This window comes from Carassius gibelio, chromosome B5 (assembly GCF_023724105.1).
Source record: "Carassius gibelio isolate Cgi1373 ecotype wild population from Czech Republic chromosome B5, carGib1.2-hapl.c, whole genome shotgun sequence".
NCBI lineage: Eukaryota > Metazoa > Chordata > Actinopteri > Cypriniformes > Cyprinidae > Carassius > Carassius gibelio.
Genome location: NC_068400.1, coordinates 27,777,067 through 27,795,301, shown reverse-complemented (window position 1 = coordinate 27,795,301; position 18,235 = coordinate 27,777,067). Strand labels below are relative to the sequence as shown.

The window sequence follows — 18,235 nt, the reverse complement described above, 5'->3', positions numbered from 1 at the left end:
GTTCTCGTGTCAAGAACCGGTTGCATCGGTTTTCGGATCATCAGTACACTGAACCGAGAACTGTTTCTTTTTTTTTTTAAACAGGTAATGTTTACTAACAAGGTGACAGAGCCAACTACTGGCCTGGCATACGTAATACAGCATTTGTGGCTGTTTTCACAGATATGTGTTGTGTATACGCAAATCATTTTGAAAATGTTGCTTGTATACGTGAAACTTTTTAAAAACGCAAGCGAAAAAGTTTTTCAGCAGTCTTGACATGAGATGAAGGGTGACAGTAGTACCTTAATATCAACTGTTCATGCCAATATTTAACATTTGGCTTTGAAAACGGGTGTCCTTTCACATTTTATTTTTATTTTTGGTTCATATTCTTTATTCCAAGTCTTTTAACAGGCTATTATGTAGAAAACGTACAGTATGGGTTTATACAAAATGAAAGAATAAGACACAAACAAGTTTAAAAATACTAATCTCATGTTTAATGATGCCGAGAGAGAATTTTTGATGCCAATAGGCATGATTTTGCTTTCTTATTAATTTAGTAATTCACATTAATTTATTAATACATTTTGTGCCTTCAGCTTTTCCTCTTCTGTAATTCATTTAAAGGCTTAGCTTGTTAGCACACTTGTTTTCCAGTAGAAATCTGTGTTGAAGTATATTATATTCAATAAATAATGAATAAATAAATGCATGGAAAACCATGGTGCTATCATTTGAAAGTGTCGATTTCATATTGTAGTCAAATACCTACCAGTTGTAACATTTAGCGTTTGCTGTAAGTCTATTAAGTTTAAGTATATCTTGCTTATGTGAGGAGCTAAAATGTGAACCTTTTGATTTCAGATGGATGGAGGCCTGTCTGGGGGAGCAGCTGCCTCCCACAACAGAACTGGAGCACGGTTTGAGGAATGGCGTCTATCTTGGAAAACTGGCTAAGTTCTTTGCTCCCCAGTTGGTGTCAGAGAAGAAGATTTATGACAGGGACCAATCTCGTTATAAGGTACTGATTTTCTTATGTTATTTATTGGTTTTTAGCAACTCTTTAGCTCAGCACAGAATTGTTACCCAGCCGCTCCTAAAAAGTACATTTGGAAAGTCACACCTGTTAGTAAATATTTTCAACCCCAAACACTGACTTTGAGAACATAGCCAGTATGTCACATTGCTTTACCAGGATGTGCCTTTTCAAATGCAACACAGACATTCTCACATCCTAAAAGTCTCATTCCCATGGGAGGAGAAATTTTAGGTTGGGAATTCCCTGAGACTGAATTGTGCCAACTGATAGTGATGTTTATTTGCACATGCTATCTGCATTGTTTTAGTACCTGATTCACTAAAGCAATTATGTAAATCAGGTAATGAGGCATATACACCCAATCATTTTGTGGTGAACTCAGTTTGCATGCCACAGCATAGAAAGTGTCATGTTTGTGCTGAAACTAATGATACTTTTTGCTATTTAAGAGCATTTAGTACCTAATTAATTTAATTTTGAATAACTAGGCTATATTGCCATTTAAAAAAAAAATGTTTTTAAAAGAAGTCTCTTATGTTCAGAAAGCTGCATTTTCTTAATAACAAAACAGCAATATTGTGAAATCAAGCGTCAGCATCAGTTCTGGCAGGTCACGTTAGTCATGCTCACATCAGCTGACTCTCAGCTGATCCACATCTAGCTATAGGGATGTGACATCTATCACAGAACCCATATATAAAGTCCTTCAGTATTATCATCAGCTTTACATTGCTCAATAGCTCAATACCCTCCTCCATCCCCATCTCCTCCTCTAGTTAGTCAGGATTCTGCCTTCTGATTCTCAATTGAATTTGTAAAATGTTACATTAAATTATTGAACTTTTATGATAACTGCATTTAATTTATGTTTGTTATCTTCTGTTTACCCTGGAGGTTATTGCTGCTCTCTGTGCTCTTATCCATGCTGGGCTGCATGGATGCACAAGGAGCTCTTGCCCAGAACAGAACTTTCAAACTATTAATTTCCTCAAAAAAAACGAATAACTGCCACAAACTTTTGAATGGTGGTGTACCTGTCTGATGCAGTTCAGTAGCTCATTTACTTTATTAATTAGATGCATTTATTAGAAACAAAAGTCAGTGAGAAACAGATTCCCAACACTTTCAAGCTTTATGTGTAATTCCATTTTAACGGTTCATGAAATGTGCATGAAGTATGTTACTGTTGCATGTATTTATTTTGTTTTGTACTTTCTCCAGCACTCAGGACTACATTTCAGACACACAGATAACACCGTGCAGTGGCTCAGAGCCATGGAGTCTGTTGGTTTGCCCAAGGTAAGACCCAAGTACACAGTTTTAAAGAAACACACACACACTCACACTTTTCTTTGCCATCTTCTCTCTCTGAAGATAACAGTGCATTTTATTAGATTAAAATAATCAAACAAAACAAAACTGTCCCCTGTACACATTGTGTGCCCAGTTTGACAGTTTGGATGAGAGGATGGATAGTTATTTTATGTACCATAAGATGAATGCAGAAATACTTCTATACAATTTTATTTATTTACTCATGGTTTGAGTTGTTGACCTAAATTAGCAGTGGCCCTGTCAATCATTTTAATTTTAATTGCAAAACTGCAATGTGCGGTGCATTACATAAAGCCACAGAAGTAAAAGGGCATCATGTTTAGATACACTATATAGATAAAAGTATGTGCGCACCGAACACCAATATGTGCTTGTTAAATATTTTCAAGAGCATTGACATTATTAGTGAGTCCCTTTGCTTCTACAAGAAAGATTTGCCACTAGATTATGAAAATGACTGCAAGGGTTTGCTGTAATTCAGAAATGAGCATCCAGGTCAGGTATGGATGTAGGCTGATGAGATCTGATTCACAGTCGCTGTTCAATTCATCCTGAAGGTGTTCAGTGTTCAGGTCTGGAGGCCTGTTCAGACTCAGTAAATCATTTCTATATGGATCTATATTGATTGATCTTTTCAAAGATTTGGCAGCACACAGTTCTCTAGAATGTCATTTTCATTGTGTGCTGTAGAAATGTCTTCATTGGAATGAAAGAGATCAAAAATGAACTCTCCAAACCTGTATGACTTTCTTCTGTGAAACATGAAAGAAGATATTTTGACAAATAAATAAATCAATAAATCAATCAATCAATCAATCAATCAATCAATCAATCAATATATTCCACTATATTCCAGTCATTCTTGATTAATTCTTTAGTAAACATTTAGTTAATATACATTTAGTACTATCCATTTTTAAATAAATGTAGTTTTATTCAGCAAGCACAAATTAAATTAAATCATCCTGAAAAAAATAATAACAGCATATCAGAATTTCATTTTCAGAATCAGGTCATGTGACAGTTAAGACTTGGGTAATCACAGCTGAAATTCTGGAATAAATTAATTTTTCAAATATATTCAAATAGAAGACAGTTGTAATTTATGATTTATTCAAAATATTGAATATTCTTATTGCTCTTTCAGATATTCTATCCTGAGACCACCGATGTGTATGATCGCAAGAATATGCCCAAGGTGATCTACTGCATTCATGCACTGAGGTACTAAAGACCTTTTTTTGCGCTGAATATTTAAAACAGATTCACCGACTGTGAACTAATACGTTTTGCTTGCTTCACTGGGTTTCATAACCTGAAATTATAAAAATGCTAGTTACTCTGTGGTCATGGTTTCGCAATCTTTCAGTTATGACAGCAGGTTTGTAGAGCATGACTGCAGCTTCCTCTCGGCAGCAATTGTCATGGCAATCTCACCACTGAGAAAAGCAGATGTTTTTTGGGGTAATGGTCTGACTAGGGGGTGCCTCGTGGTGCATCTACCCACCAGGCCTGCTACTTAACTTCCTGCCAGTCTTAGGTCATTTCCTATCACTGTTTCCTGACAATTCCTGTCACCATGCTCCAGAGACAAAACTGCCTTTCACACGTCCTCTGTTATGCAGATCGTCCTCAGGTCATTGACTTCCTGAGAGCAGTACTGCAGGATGTAAGCGCATCCATCCAGTTATGTTTTATGTTTTTATTTGCTTCATGGATGATCTCCATGCAGTTTTTATGGCCTGCTCAGGATTGAATTCTCTGAAGTATGAACTCTGAGGTGTGATCCTGCACTGTTATGATATCAGATTCCCGCCCTCCCCTGCAGGAAGTGTATACTCAGAGATTAGCAGAGGTTTCTGTTTCCTGTTGTAGTTTGCCACCAGTGGAAACATGCTACATACAATCTCATAGCAGTGTCTCGTCTGTCCTACTAGAAATGTCTGCCTTTAAAATGAACGCTCATGAGAAAATATGATCAGAACTGATCACCATCAACTTAGAGTAGTATGTTTTTATTTTTAAAGTGATCAAAAGTGACAGTAAAGATACATTTATTTTTAAGTTCCGTTTGGTTATTGCTATCTATTAGGTTAATGCTAATTTACAAATATACTGTTACACTATTATTATATATTAATGCTTATTTATAAATACATATTGTTCATTCAGAATACTTTATATAATGTTAATTTCTACAGCTTGAAAATGTTACAAATGTACATCATCATTCAGAAGTTTGTTGTAAGATTTTTGAATACTTGAATGTGACAGTCAGGATAATGTTACAAAAGATTTGAATTTCAGAATTAATGCTGTTGATTAATGCAGAATTAATGTGAACTTTTCTACCCATCAAAGAACCCAAGAAATGCATCATTATTATTTTCAGTAAATCTATTATAGTTTTTTATCATTGATAATAATAAAAAAATATTTCTTGAGGAGCAAATCAGCATATTAGAATGATTACCGAAAGCACAGGAATATTCACAGGAATAAATAATAATCAAATAAATGCAACCTTGGTGAGCACAAGACACTGCTTTTAAAAAATATATAAAAATCTTACTGACCCCGAACTTTAGAACAGTTGTGTGCATTAAGAAGGAACCCAAACTATCTTTAGTTCAATAATATCACAGAGAAAGGGTGGGCTTTTCTGAAAAACCACAACTCACAAGACATTAGTAACCACACCCTGACAACCACCCACAATAACCTAGAAGTGTGACAGTGAGTTTTGCAGGGGCATCATCACTATCCTCAGAACATCTCATTTAGCAGTCACTTGTAACTTAACATTAATGATAAGTTATTTATAGGAAACCATAGAATAACTCAGGGTAGAAAACGCTTTATGAATAATTTTGAAGTAAAAAGCCAGGTAAGTCATTAGTATCTTAATGTATGCAAATTGTAAGATTTAGACATTAGCAGTTAGTGTGCACAAGGGACTGTGTCTAATGAATGACCACAGGAAGGCTTCTTTTACGGTAAATGATTACCGATAGTGTTTTCCTGCTCTCTCTCGTTCTCTCTCTCTCTCTCTCTGTCTTGTGTGTGGGTTGCTTGGCTTCCTCCCTCTGCCTTGCACACACTCTTCCTTCCTGAGCCTGTAGTTAACCCACTCAGTAAGACTAGACAACACTGTGACTGTGCACAGAGAAAATCCTGTGTGGCTCAGGCATCAGTAAATCACCATCAGCATATACTCTGCATCAGATAGTAGACGCATGTATATGAGCATTTTCTTTTCATTTTATTTCCAAGATCACCATTGTTTTAGGTTCAAAATAGTTCTAATACAACATTGTGTATGAAACAGTAATGCTTACATATACATATTTTGATAACCAAGGCCATTTTTGTCTGTATAGTTCTAAACAATAATCAGGCTTGTGACTCATGAGGTATAGTGACCTACAGCTCTTATATCCGTTAAACCACTTAACCTTTGGCCCTTGTGTAGAATGGAGGATATTTTACCCCAGACTATTGATGTAGGGGTCAAAGTTAAGGAAGGCATGTTAAGTTTATCTGTCATAAACGCTCAGACGCATACCACTCAAAAACCCTTCAATAATTCATTACTCCTCTGTTTGTCCTCAGTCAGTCGACAGATACAAATTTAATGCAGTTTCCAGCATCTGTTGCACACTAACTGCAGGCTATTTTCCTTTTACAGAACTGGTATAGGGCTTTACTTAACTCAACTGCATACTGACATCTAGTGGATAAACATTAGAACTACATATGTGTTATATATATATATATATATATTTTAATGCTTTGTGTTGCAAATAAGGCTAGTGAAATATTTAAAACGGTGCTTCTCAAGCGGTTGTGGCCTTAGGGCACAACAGAATTAAACTGGGAACATGTCTCTTGCCTATATAATTTGCCTGCTGTTACCAAGTGACATTGTAATGCAAGAATTTGCATTAAAATACCATAGTTTCATTGTGCAGTTGACATGACATTTGATTTGACATAAAAAACTAAACACATTAGGAATTGAGAAGTTGATCAACTATTTACTTTGCTGCATGACTGTGTGATCAAAGCCTAGATAGCAGCACATCTGAGGACAGGAGTTGCTTTGGAATATCTATTTTTAATAAAGAATTTTAAATATTCTTTCAGTTAGATGTGTTGCTTTTTCATATTTTAGTAAGATCAAGAGAGTAAAAGAGATGGTGTTTATGATTTATGATATGTTCTTATGTGTTTGTGTATACTGTATGTAGTGAATGAATTGTGTTTATGTAAATTTGGTACATGTCCTTACATTGTCTTGAATTCAGTGTACTGTATAAATGTGTGGTAAATATTTGAAAAACTTTTTTTGGTGAAACTTTATTTTATTTCTATTATTCTACCATTTTGGAGAGAAATTAAATTTTAACTTCCAAAATTATTGTGCATCCTCAGCTCAGACCAGTTGTCTCTGCTGTCTATTATGTATAATTCTCTTGCTTTTATATACTTCATTTATTTATTTATGTATGTATTCATTTGTTCTTCTTTGTGCAGTTTGTACCTGTACAAATTGGGAATTGCCCCTCAGATCCAGGACTTGTTGGGGAAAGTAGACTTTACAGGTATGACACAAAAATCTAAAAATTTAGCTCATGTCCAAAGTACTAGGTCTTCCTGTAAACACAGTACATATTAATACTTTCAGTAGTAATTATATTAACAATAAATAAATAGTTTTTTTCAAAGGCTAATCCTTAACCTATTACTTCAGTCATAAATATGTGGCACCTGCAAGCACATACTGTACAAGGCTGAACCATGTCTTGAACATATACTCACACACACACTGCCATTCAAAGTTTTTAATGTTTTTTTTTTTTTTCAGAATAAAACTGTTGAATCTTTTTTTTTTGTGTGAAAATTTCTTGAAATTTAAAATAACTATTTTCTATTTAAATATTCTTTAAACAATTTTCAGTCTCATTACTTCAGTCTCAGTGTCACGTGATCCTTCAGAAAACATTTTAATACGTCTATTTATATTCAACAGTGGTACTTCCTATTTTTGGGGGACCTGTGATACATTTTTTCAGGAACCGTGTTTATTCAAAATATAAATTTAGTGTTTCAATATACACCACACCCACTATTCAAAAGTTTGGGGTCAGTACATTTTTTTTTAGCAGCATAACAGTTTCAAAACTGAAAATAAATCAGCATATTAGAATGATTTCTGAAGGATCATGTGACACAAATTCAGCACTGTGTCAAAGAAATTAATTATATTTTAAAGTATATTAAAATAGGAAGTCAATATTTCACAATATTACAGTTTTTTTCTGAATTTCTGTTCAAATAAATATTGCCTTGATGAGCATAAGAGACTCTAAAAAAATCTAACTAATACCCAAACTTTTGAATGATATATATATATATATATTAAAAAGCTATATTAATGCCCCACTTGACGGACACACCACTCTCACACAAATCAGAGCAGAGAAACTTGCACACTGCCCCGTGACTTTAATTAATAAAATAGCATACTAGATCTCTTATATTACCCAGCAATGAGGAGGTAAAATCGCTCTTTTAAAGTAACTCAACTCCCAGCTTTGTAGAGAGAGAGATGCACAGATGCAGGTAATTCACAAAATGGCCATATTCGGCCAATGGCCAAAATCTCTCTCTCAAAATGGCCATATTTCTAACATATAAAAACAGTTGACTAATACTAAAAGATTTGCAACTTCCATCTCTTAGCTCATTCTCTTTCAGCATTAAACAGATGCGTTGCGCTCTGTTTCTGTGAACAGTAAACCCAGCCTACTTTGATTTGATCTCAGTTAATTTGACATTGACAAGGCTGAAAATAGGACTTTTAAAGTTTTTCTTTTTCTTTTTTCTTTGTCATCCTCACAAGAGACTGCATAATGGAGTAGACTACAGCAGATCAATGCAAGCATTTGAAATATTGTGTGGGACAGTTTGTCCACTTTTAATTATTGGCGGGACTTGTCCATGAAATGTATTGTAGTGGTGCTCTCTCACAATCACTCAAGCACAGCCATGCAATTAAATCAATAACTGCAAGTGTAGATCCACCTCTGTCAGCTCAGATCACAGGAGAAAGAAAAGCAGAAAAGTGCCTCAACTTTAAATGACAGTGAACACTCTGCAGAAACCTAGCTGTTTGGGTTTGATTAATGATGGGATTGGAATGACAAGTAATTACTGCTTTAGCTTTAGACTCTTCAGCATATTGTGCTGCTGTTGATAAAATATCTCATCAGGAAAACCAAGTTCAAGTCATAATAGTGTGCTATGTAGTGTAATAATGAAAGTGAAAACACATTCAAGATTAAAGAATGCTGTTTTTGCAGAAAACCATTTCTTTAGTGGTTTGGTGTTGGCACACTTTGAAGGTGTATTGTAAAATGATTTAAAGTAACAAGGCCCTTGATTTATTCGACGTGAATAAGTACGGATAGCATGTTGGTCACTATTTCTATCTGTGTTGATCATAATAAGTAATAACATAAAAAGATATATGTAAAATATGTAGCCTAATTGATAACATTTCACATTCTCTTTCCACAGAGGAAGAAATCAGCAACATGAGGAAAGAACTGGATAAGTATGGCATCCAGATGCCCACCTTCAGCAAGATCGGTGGCATCCTGGCCAATGAGCTTTCAGTAGATGAAGCTGCATGTGAGGGACTTCACCTGTTTCTCCTATTCATATGTTTAAAATGAATACATATAATCTTCTCGGTCAGGATCACATATATTTGTTCTTTCTTATCTATATCTGTAGTACATGCTGCTGTCTTTGCCATTAATGAAGCCATTGACAAAGGTCATGCAGAGAGCACAATGGTGGCTCTGCAGAACCCCAATGCTTTACTGAGAAACACACAGAAACCACTGGCCCAGGCCTACCAGGACACACTGAGCAAAGCCAAGAGGAACAAAGAGGACCAGGCTTCGGGACGGGTAAACTAGATATTCATATTACAAGTTTAGAAAAACCCTTCCATTCAAAGTTGTGTGGTTGGTAAGATATTTAATGTATTGTATTTCTGTGATGTCAAAGCAGAATTTTCAGCAGTCGTATGGATATTATACACAAAAATGATCATATTTCTGCCTGTCAGACATTATATTTTTCAAAACCAATGCAAACCAAATTCGTATGTGATTTAAAATCTGATTTAAATAGTTTTTTTTGAAATTACGCACAGTATGAACAAAGCCTTATGTTAGCTAGCAGGCTAGCAGTTTCTACACTCACCCAGGACATTCAAAACTGAGGAGATTTTACGCCAGCGCTTCTCCTTCTCCTTATGGTTGTGATATGTGATATTCGACACATTATTACAGACAGCTGTGTAACTACGAAACTTCAAGAAGTGATTTTCTCAGTTTCCAATGAACCCGTTCAGCAGCTGTTTTGCAATCACGAATTGGCAATTGTGAAAGTACTGATGTAATCATATAGCCGTCATCATCCTGATTTCAATCCTTAATATCAAACATGTTTGATGTAATGGGGGCGGCCCTGATTTGTGTGCGAGCAGATCAGGAGGTTCAAGATTCGATCTGTGAACAAGAAAATATCCAAAGGTTGCCTGCAAAGCAACTTTGTCTGTGTTTCTTTTTGCAGCCTCCTTTTAAACAATCTCCAGCATTCCTTTACTTGCAAAATCAGCAGGATTTTGATTAAAACATAACAGAATCAGCCTTGTAAGTTAAATGCTGATGCCCTCTAACACTCCTCACACACTCTGCTGACTCCAGTATCACCTGATCTCCCGATGTCGGCTCAGCTGAATAGTCATTTTGTTGTGTGTACACATCTATGGTTGTGTGAGTAGTGTATTACTGCTCAGGGAATGTATTTTTTATTGTTTTATTTTTAGCCTGATGTAAAGACCTTTGCTCACAGGCACAATGGTGATAGCTCATGTCTTGCCGGGATCAAACCAATAGCATTCTCATTACTTTCCATGAGTTTACCCTGTCCTCTGCAACACCAAATCTATGATTTTTTTTAAAATAGATAGTAAAGATCAGTAAATATATTTCTAAAGTTACTGTTGACATGATATTTTCACCAGATATCGGTAACAACCTAAGTAATCCATACATACAAGTGAAACAAAACAATTAAGTTCAATAAAATTGAATGACACTGGGAAAAAGTATTGAGCACGCTTACTGAAATGTATGTCATACTTTGTACAAAAGCATTTGTTGGTAATGACAGCTTCAAGACGCCTCCTGAATAGAGAAACTAGTCTCATGCATTGCTCAGGGATGACTTTGGCCCATTCTTTCACGGAGTCTTGAAGGTTCTGTGAGCATCTTCTATGAACTCTGATCTTTAGTTCTTATTTTCTGTTGGATTCAAGTCTGACTGGCTGGGCCATTCTGGCATCTTTATTTTCTTTTTCTGAAACCAATCAAGAGTTTCCTTTGCTGTGTTTGGGATCATTGTCTTTCTGAAATGTCTATTGGTTTCATCTTCATCCTGGTACTGTAGGTGTTGGGACTGAACCAGCTAATAATAATTTCCACTGACTAGGGGCAAGATTTTTTTTCTTCTAAATACTGATAGATTTCAGATGGTGTCTTGGCTTTCCATGCCTTTTTGCTCCTCCCTTTCTTCATGTGTCCAATACTTTTCCCCTGTGTCATTCCATTTTATTACACATAATTTCTGAACGTAATTGTTTTGTTTTCTTTGTATTTATGGATTACTTTGGTTACTGACATCTGGTGAACGTGTTATAAAAATGTTAACAGCACCTTCAGAAATATATTTACTGAGAAAAATGGGGATGTGTTCAATACTTATTTTACCCGCTCTATTGTGTGTGTGTGTGTGTGTGTGTTCAGCGCTCGTCTGTTGCATCTGAAGAGAGAGATGTGTATGAAGAATTGCTGACTCAGCAGGAGATCCAGAGCGGTGTAGACCTTGTGAACAGTAAGTGTTTTATGTGTTCATTTATGTGTTGTTTTTGTTTGAAACAATTAAAACACATCAAAGGTATGACTTCAATTTTTGGAATATTTAATATTTATTACCTTAGATTAAAGTGAGCATAAAAGACCATGTGGATGCTTTCATGGAAATACATGTTATAACATAATATACTGTAACATATTTTGTAATTTAGTGGATAGTTATTTTTGGGATGCCCTGCAATTGATGCATAGTGTATGGTATAGTATAATATGAAAGTAACGTAATAATGATTTTCTCACACTAGCATCAGAAGCTATCCAACAGTTAAATCAGGCTCTTGATGCCGAGGATCAGAAAGCTCTTCTGGCCAGCCTTAGGATGCCTGCACTTGGTCTTGTGGGAGTCCTTGATGACAACTCCAGCTTTTACCTGGAGCACTTCACATCCTACAGGGAGCATAGAGTTAAGGTACTAAAGAGGACTTTTCCGTATCAGGTAAAATTATTTTTCACTCAAATGAGTTTGATGAGAATATTTATTACATCCGTATGCAGGATACTGGTGCAGGTGCTTATCTGGAGAGGGAAGAGATTCAGAGGGTCATCACTTCCTGTAATGAGTTTGCAGAGGCCGAGAAACTAAGTATGACGCACACATACATGTAGCCTTGATGCCTAGAATGTAGTTCATCTGTATTCCATTGTTTCTCATTCAAAATCATGACAAGTGAATTTATAAACAACATTAACAGTGTTAATTCATTAATTTTTACATAGAAAAAATGTGTTTTTAAAGATTTAGTGAACATTAGATAATGGCTGAGGTAATTATAGGGAAACTGAGCTTAAATAGCCAATATTGACCATTATATAACCAAAGTGGACTGATACAGATCAATAAAAAAACTCATTAAAAGCAGCTGATCACTGATTTAGCACCAGTTTATACAGTATTTCCCTATTAAGTATGTACCTATATGATTCTTTTGTTTGTTTGCCTGATACTACTGATTATTTTGCTCTAAATGGATACAGAGCAGGAAGCGGTTGTTGCGATCAATGAAGCTATCCGACGAGGCATTCCAGAAGAGACCGTGGAGGCACTTCTGAACCCAGAGGCTCAGTTACCCATCGTCTATCACACTGCTGCCAGCCTGTACCAGGCCGAGCTCTTCAGCCTGCAGCTGGGCTGTCAGGTCAGTTTCCTTAACTCTCTTATTGCACGTGTAGCTCTTTCTTGTCCCTACTTAGAAATCTAGTTTTCATTTTTTACCATCTCAGAACAAGGCCGGTCTTACTCACGAGGAGCTGTGTGCAGCTGTGGAGATGCTTTCTGCTGTGTCTGTGTTAAATGAGGTTCTGGACACTAAAGACTCTGTGGGTGTCATTGAGCAGCTCAGTGACTCTCCACTGAGCTTCAGTGGTCTGGATGCTGACAATTTACAGAGGTACAGTGATACTACTGACTGAAAAAGAGAGAGGTGTCACACTATGTGGCACACTAAGACACAATTAATTTTTGATTTACTTCATTAAGGGGATGTATTGCTTTGTTAGATATGCAGACACACTGATCCGTCTCAGAGCTGAGTCCCTCGCTCAGGGTCAAGAGTTCCTCACATGGAATGATGTTCAGAAATGCATCGAAACTGTCAATGTCCAGGTGCATGAGGAACATGAGAGTAAGCAAACTTTGAAATATATTGTACCATATCATTCAAATGTTTTTGGTGAGTATGATTTTTACGTTTATTTAGTAAGGATACATTAAATTGTTAAAAAGTGATAGTTAAGACATTATACTGTAATATTCCAAAAGAATTCTATTTCACAGAAATTCATTTTTTTTTCTATTTGTCAAGGAATCCTGAAGTAATGTATTACGGTTTCCACAAAAGATTTAAAAGGCACAGTTGTTTTAAACATTGATAAGAATAAGACAGTTTCTTTGACACAAAATTAGCATATTGATTTGCATATTGATTTGATTTGATCAGCATATCAGAGTGGTCAGCATTGTCATCGCGGGAATAAATTACATTTTAAAACACAAACAAATAGAAAACAACTATTTAATAATATCTCACTATAGCCCCTTTCACACTGCACGTCGGACCCGCAATATTCCCGTAACATTGCCTGGTCGCCTTCTGTGTGAAAGCAACCACGTCCCGGAATTGATTACCGAATTGAACCCGGGTCGGGGACCTAGTAACATTGCGGTAATCGATCCGGAACGAGCGCTGTGTGAACAAAAGCCAGATCTAATTCCGTATCGAAGTGATGACGTGCGTCATCGCGCGACTCTTTTACCGGCTGTTTTGAAGGAAGATCAACATTCGCGACGAATACATATGTGCAAACTGTAATGAAGCAGAGATCAGTTAGTTCCTCACTTTCCGCTCTTGAGATCGTTCACTAGCTTCAGTGAAATTATAACGTGCCTAGTGTTTACGACTCGTACATTACACGTCACTCGCTGATGTCACGTGTCGTTACGGGATCTTCAAGGGTTGTGTGTGAAAGCACGCACATATACCGGGTCATCACTGGCAGTGTGAAAGTGCCAAATCTAGCGACCAGGGAACAATTACAGGAACACTTTACCCCTGTATTTGCCGGAATGGCAGTGTGAAAGGGGCTCATGTTACTGTTTTTACTCTATTTTAAACAAATAAATGTAGCCTTGATAAACATAAACTTATTTCAAAAACCTTTTTAAAAATCTTACTGAACCCTAAACTTTCAAATAGTAGTGTACATTTCAAAATGTTCACCACAGAAGTTGGGAAAGGAAGTATATCAATAGAATGTATTCAGTTTTAATTAATTTATGTAATATTATAAAAAACAGTCTAAGTGGTCTTCTTAGCAATGATTTGTTTCATAGACATGTCTGTTTTATAGAAAGTTATTCCATAATGTGTATGAATTGAACTTCATTAATCCAATGTATTGAAATCCCACAACAAAAGTTTTATTGAACATTTAAAGATTCTCACAAGTAAACATCAACAACATAGTAAACATAAGCTTTGATTCATTCAATTATAATATTAAACATTATATATGGTCTTGAAACAACATGTTAATGTATAAACAACAAATGTAGGACCTTTTTGTCATTTTCTTAATCAGTGACAATATTTCGTTGAATATTCCAGTTGTTGAGCATATAAAATTCCCATGATCCCTGTTTAGGAGTCATTGCTATCGCTGAGATCAACGAAGCCCTAAATTGTGGAGATCCAGAGAAGACACTCGCCGCCCTCCTACTCTCTACAGCTAAACTACAGGGAGTCAATCCAGCCAACGCCAAACACTATCACAATCTACTGCTGGCCACCAAAGACCTCATCTGCAAGGTGAAACAGAATAACAGTGCCTGACCATTGAAATGTCTAAGAGGTTACATCTGTTATTTCAGACACTCTTTTTCCTGGTCTCAAAGATTTTGTATGCAGCTTGACTTAGTTTCATGTTCACACTTGAGTGTAAGTGGCCAACTCCTGATCAACCCAGGAGCCTCTTCTGAAGAAAAAAGTCAACCATAACATCCTCAACCCACTGTGAAGCCATTTTAGATAAGGAAGTCCCCCTAGCAAAACATCCTGGTATTTAAAAGGACTCAACTCATGGACAAAGCCACCGAAGCACTAGAGCTAAAGGGTGTAAACTTGGCTTGGGAAGTCGAAGTCTTTGTGAGGAGATATGAGAGGAAGGGGTCCAGACAGCTGTGGAAAGAACACAGACATACGGCTGCTCTGTAGTAATAATACAAGTCATACTGCTGCTGAGTGTACAGCTTCACATAGTGTGCAAAAAGAAGTGCATTACATGGGGCAAAACACACTAAAAAGATCCCAAACACCAACGTACTGGCCTTTATGTAGTGTTTCCAGTCACGACTGGAACGGTTTAGATGGTAAATGATGGATCCGTAAGCAAATGTGATGACTAGCGATGGCAGGATGAACCCCAGGCAGATCAGACTCAATCTATATGGAATCAAAGCTCGGTTGAAAGCTTTTTCATACGACTGGATATCATGACACGTCACCATCTTTTGTTCAAGAACTTGGTAGCTTTGCTGAATCATAAACTCAGGTATCATCGCAATAGCAAAAACCATCCAAATGGATAAACTGGTGCAGATCCCATAGTACTTTTTCGACATTGCCCTGTAGATGAACGGGTGGACCACCGCGAGGTAGCGCATCACGCTAATACACATGTGGGCATGGATCGAGCAGTAGATGTTCCCATAAAAGCAGGCAGTCACCATCTTGCAGGCGAGCTCTCCAAAGATCCAGTCATTGTTATTGAGGTGATAGTGGACTCTGAATGTGAGGGAAATGAGCAAGAGGAGGTCTGAAACTGCTAGGCTAAAATATAGGATACTAGTGGAAAGATTCTTTCTTCCACTGAGGCAGGTTAACACAAAGACATTAGAGGGGATCCCGACGAGGATGGCTAGGATGTACGCGGAGGGAATGATCCAAGTGCTGACAATTCCAGTGGTGTGATCGATGACATTGGCACTGGCGTTTATCACAGGCATCTGGAAGGATGAGTTTAAGACTATTGTTCCAGAAAAGGTTTTTGGTTGAGGTGGCTTTTTTGAAAAAATTATTCTGGAATCTTTTGATACTAAAAAAAAAAAGTTAGAAAACAATGTTAAAAGACAGATTTATACTGAAAATGTGGGTACATTTAAATTAAAGTAAATATAATTCAACAGAAAATTTTAGATTGGATAATAATTAATAGCAGATATGGCTTCCAAGTTGTATTCAATTTGTATTCAAGATTAACAATAAGAAAAAGAACATTACACATTTCATGCAAATGCATACTTATTTTTGTTACTTTATTATCTAGAACAATCTGGAAAACGCTGAATTGACTTTGAAATGTAAAGTGACCAAATACATTAAAACCATTAGAACAGTTTGAACATTAAAACCATTTGAGACAGTTTTTGAAATTAAATAAAGGTTGTTTGGTTTTAGTGTTTAATATTATAGGCACAGATGTTCTCTGACTAAAAGAGTCAGTTTAAGGGCAATTCAAGTTTTCTTTGCCACAGAAATCCAAATTCATATCTCTACCACATAGCAAGAAAGAGAAAGAGAAAGTTTCTCTCTTACCTGAATCTTGAAGCGAGACCTCAAACATGAATGCTAATAGCAGAAGCACAAAAACTCTCCACATGTTTGAAAGGTTTTTCCAGTTCATTTTTACGAACTACTGTTCCTCAAACTAGACCGGATCTACAAGTGACTCTTTTGAGGATCACTCTCTGGAGTCTAGACAAATAACTGTCAAGTTGGGAGTTAACATCGAAGGGTGTGATAAGTCGCTGGTTTCCTGTCAAGGCCTTAGGGAGTTTGAGTCACGATTACTCAGTCAAAATAACACATTTTTCAGGAATGTCAGGAAATGCTGCGAGACAAGAGGCTTCCTCCAAATGCAACTTATAGAGGAATGTTTAAATGGTATTTCGAAAATGGAAAATGGTCCTTTATTGGATAAATGTATCCCTATATATATATATTTTTTAAATAAACTTTCTTTCTTTCAGATAAAGAAAACTTTTATTTTTGTCTATTTTGTCTTTTTTAATAAATTATCAGTAGAATGATAAACCACTTCTTCCCTATTACTATGGGAATGTTCCTAAAGTAGGGAAAAGTGATAGACAAAATACTGTACTATATTCTTGTCTCATAAAGGAAAGCAAATCTGTGTTCATGTTTTATTACATTGTCCATCAGTGTCCCTTTATATTCTTTAGTTAAACCTTTGCTCTTAACATATGAGATCATGTTTTGAGTTGCTATAGTTACATCTGCTGTGAAAAGCCTGTAGTAGCAGACGATTTGTTTGCCCTGAGCCAGTGTGTTTGACTGTGTGTTGTGTTGTAACAGAGCTCTGGAGATGAATCTGCTGTGCTGTGGCTGGATCAGATCCAGGAGGCCGTGCACACTGCCAACCGGGACCAGGAGGATGCACTCAAAAGTAAGTGTGCAACCAAATATAAGCTGCCTCTTATATCATATTTGATCCATTTTAACATAGTTTGAGGATAGATAATCAAATAAACCTAAATAAGTGTTTATCTTGAAACATTCCTACTGAGAAAATAAAATGAGTTCTTCCGTGTGTGTGAATGATTTCAGTGGCTGAGGCAGTAGCAGACATTAACAGGGCAGTATCTGAAGGAGATGCTAAGGCCACACTTGCTGCTCTGCAGTGTCCTGATGCAGGTCTCCGAGCGGTGCTGTCTGAATGTGATCATGTCTACCACAGCCAGCTCGCTCACTTACAGAGCACTCAAACAGAACAAGGTAACTCTATCACCCTTGATGACTGCAATCTGAAAGGTCTAGCTTTAATCTGAAAATTAACTTATCTGCCTTACTGCCTTACATTTACTGATTCATTTGATTTCAGACTGAGACAAATACATATGTCTGTGCAGGGCTTGAAAATGAAAAGAAAATTAAATCGGTTCACTCCGAGCAGAATCGATATTTTTAAGTTTCTGTTCCTGCGTTCCTCTGAATTATTACCGTTCCGAAACCGGTTCGGGTGGAAAAAATACCAGTTAATAACGTTATTTTTTAAAAACAATATTATGTGTCTATAATTTGCCTAATAATAATGTTAGGCGCGTCGTTTCTATATGCAAGCTTTACAGTTCTTACCGTGTGCGAGCTCGTTGGCTTTGATGGAAGGAGGACACCGACAGAGAGCTCGGCAGATCATAACACTTGATTTATTAAACGTGAAGAGATGAACATTAGGAATTAGCCACATCTGATTACATAGTGTGCGTCATCTCTCTCTCTCTCTCTCTCTCTCTCTCTCTCTCTCTCTCTCTACCTCTCATAACTGCGCGCAGACTATTCTCTCCCGC

General features: G+C 36.6%; 2 protein-coding genes across 2 annotated transcripts in view; one reads left to right on the top strand and one right to left on the bottom strand.

Annotated features, from left to right (window-relative positions):
- Positions 1-18,235, top strand: part of iqgap2 (IQ motif containing GTPase activating protein 2) — a 58,642-nt gene that overhangs the window by 24,962 nt on the left and 15,445 nt on the right. Inside the window, exons 3-17 of the mRNA XM_052556944.1 lie at positions 850-1,006; positions 2,246-2,323; positions 3,507-3,583; positions 6,896-6,963; positions 8,942-9,055; positions 9,161-9,339; positions 11,245-11,332; positions 11,619-11,782; positions 11,869-11,956; positions 12,349-12,509; positions 12,595-12,761; positions 12,871-12,995; positions 14,515-14,678; positions 17,244-17,334; positions 17,496-17,663. Coding sequence (XP_052412904.1) covers positions 850-1,006; positions 2,246-2,323; positions 3,507-3,583; positions 6,896-6,963; positions 8,942-9,055; positions 9,161-9,339; positions 11,245-11,332; positions 11,619-11,782; positions 11,869-11,956; positions 12,349-12,509; positions 12,595-12,761; positions 12,871-12,995; positions 14,515-14,678; positions 17,244-17,334; positions 17,496-17,663 — 1,889 coding nt within the window. The remainder of the gene's footprint in view (positions 1-849; positions 1,007-2,245; positions 2,324-3,506; positions 3,584-6,895; positions 6,964-8,941; positions 9,056-9,160; positions 9,340-11,244; positions 11,333-11,618; positions 11,783-11,868; positions 11,957-12,348; positions 12,510-12,594; positions 12,762-12,870; positions 12,996-14,514; positions 14,679-17,243; positions 17,335-17,495; positions 17,664-18,235) is intronic.
- On the bottom strand, positions 14,672-16,629 carry f2rl2 (coagulation factor II (thrombin) receptor-like 2). The gene is made up of 2 exons (XM_052556950.1): positions 16,464-16,629; positions 14,672-15,963 (listed from the first exon to the last, which is right to left on the bottom strand). The coding sequence occupies exons 1-2, from the start codon at positions 16,549-16,551 to the stop codon at positions 14,942-14,944; spliced, it is 1,110 nt and encodes a 369-aa protein (XP_052412910.1). The 5' UTR covers positions 16,552-16,629; the 3' UTR covers positions 14,672-14,941.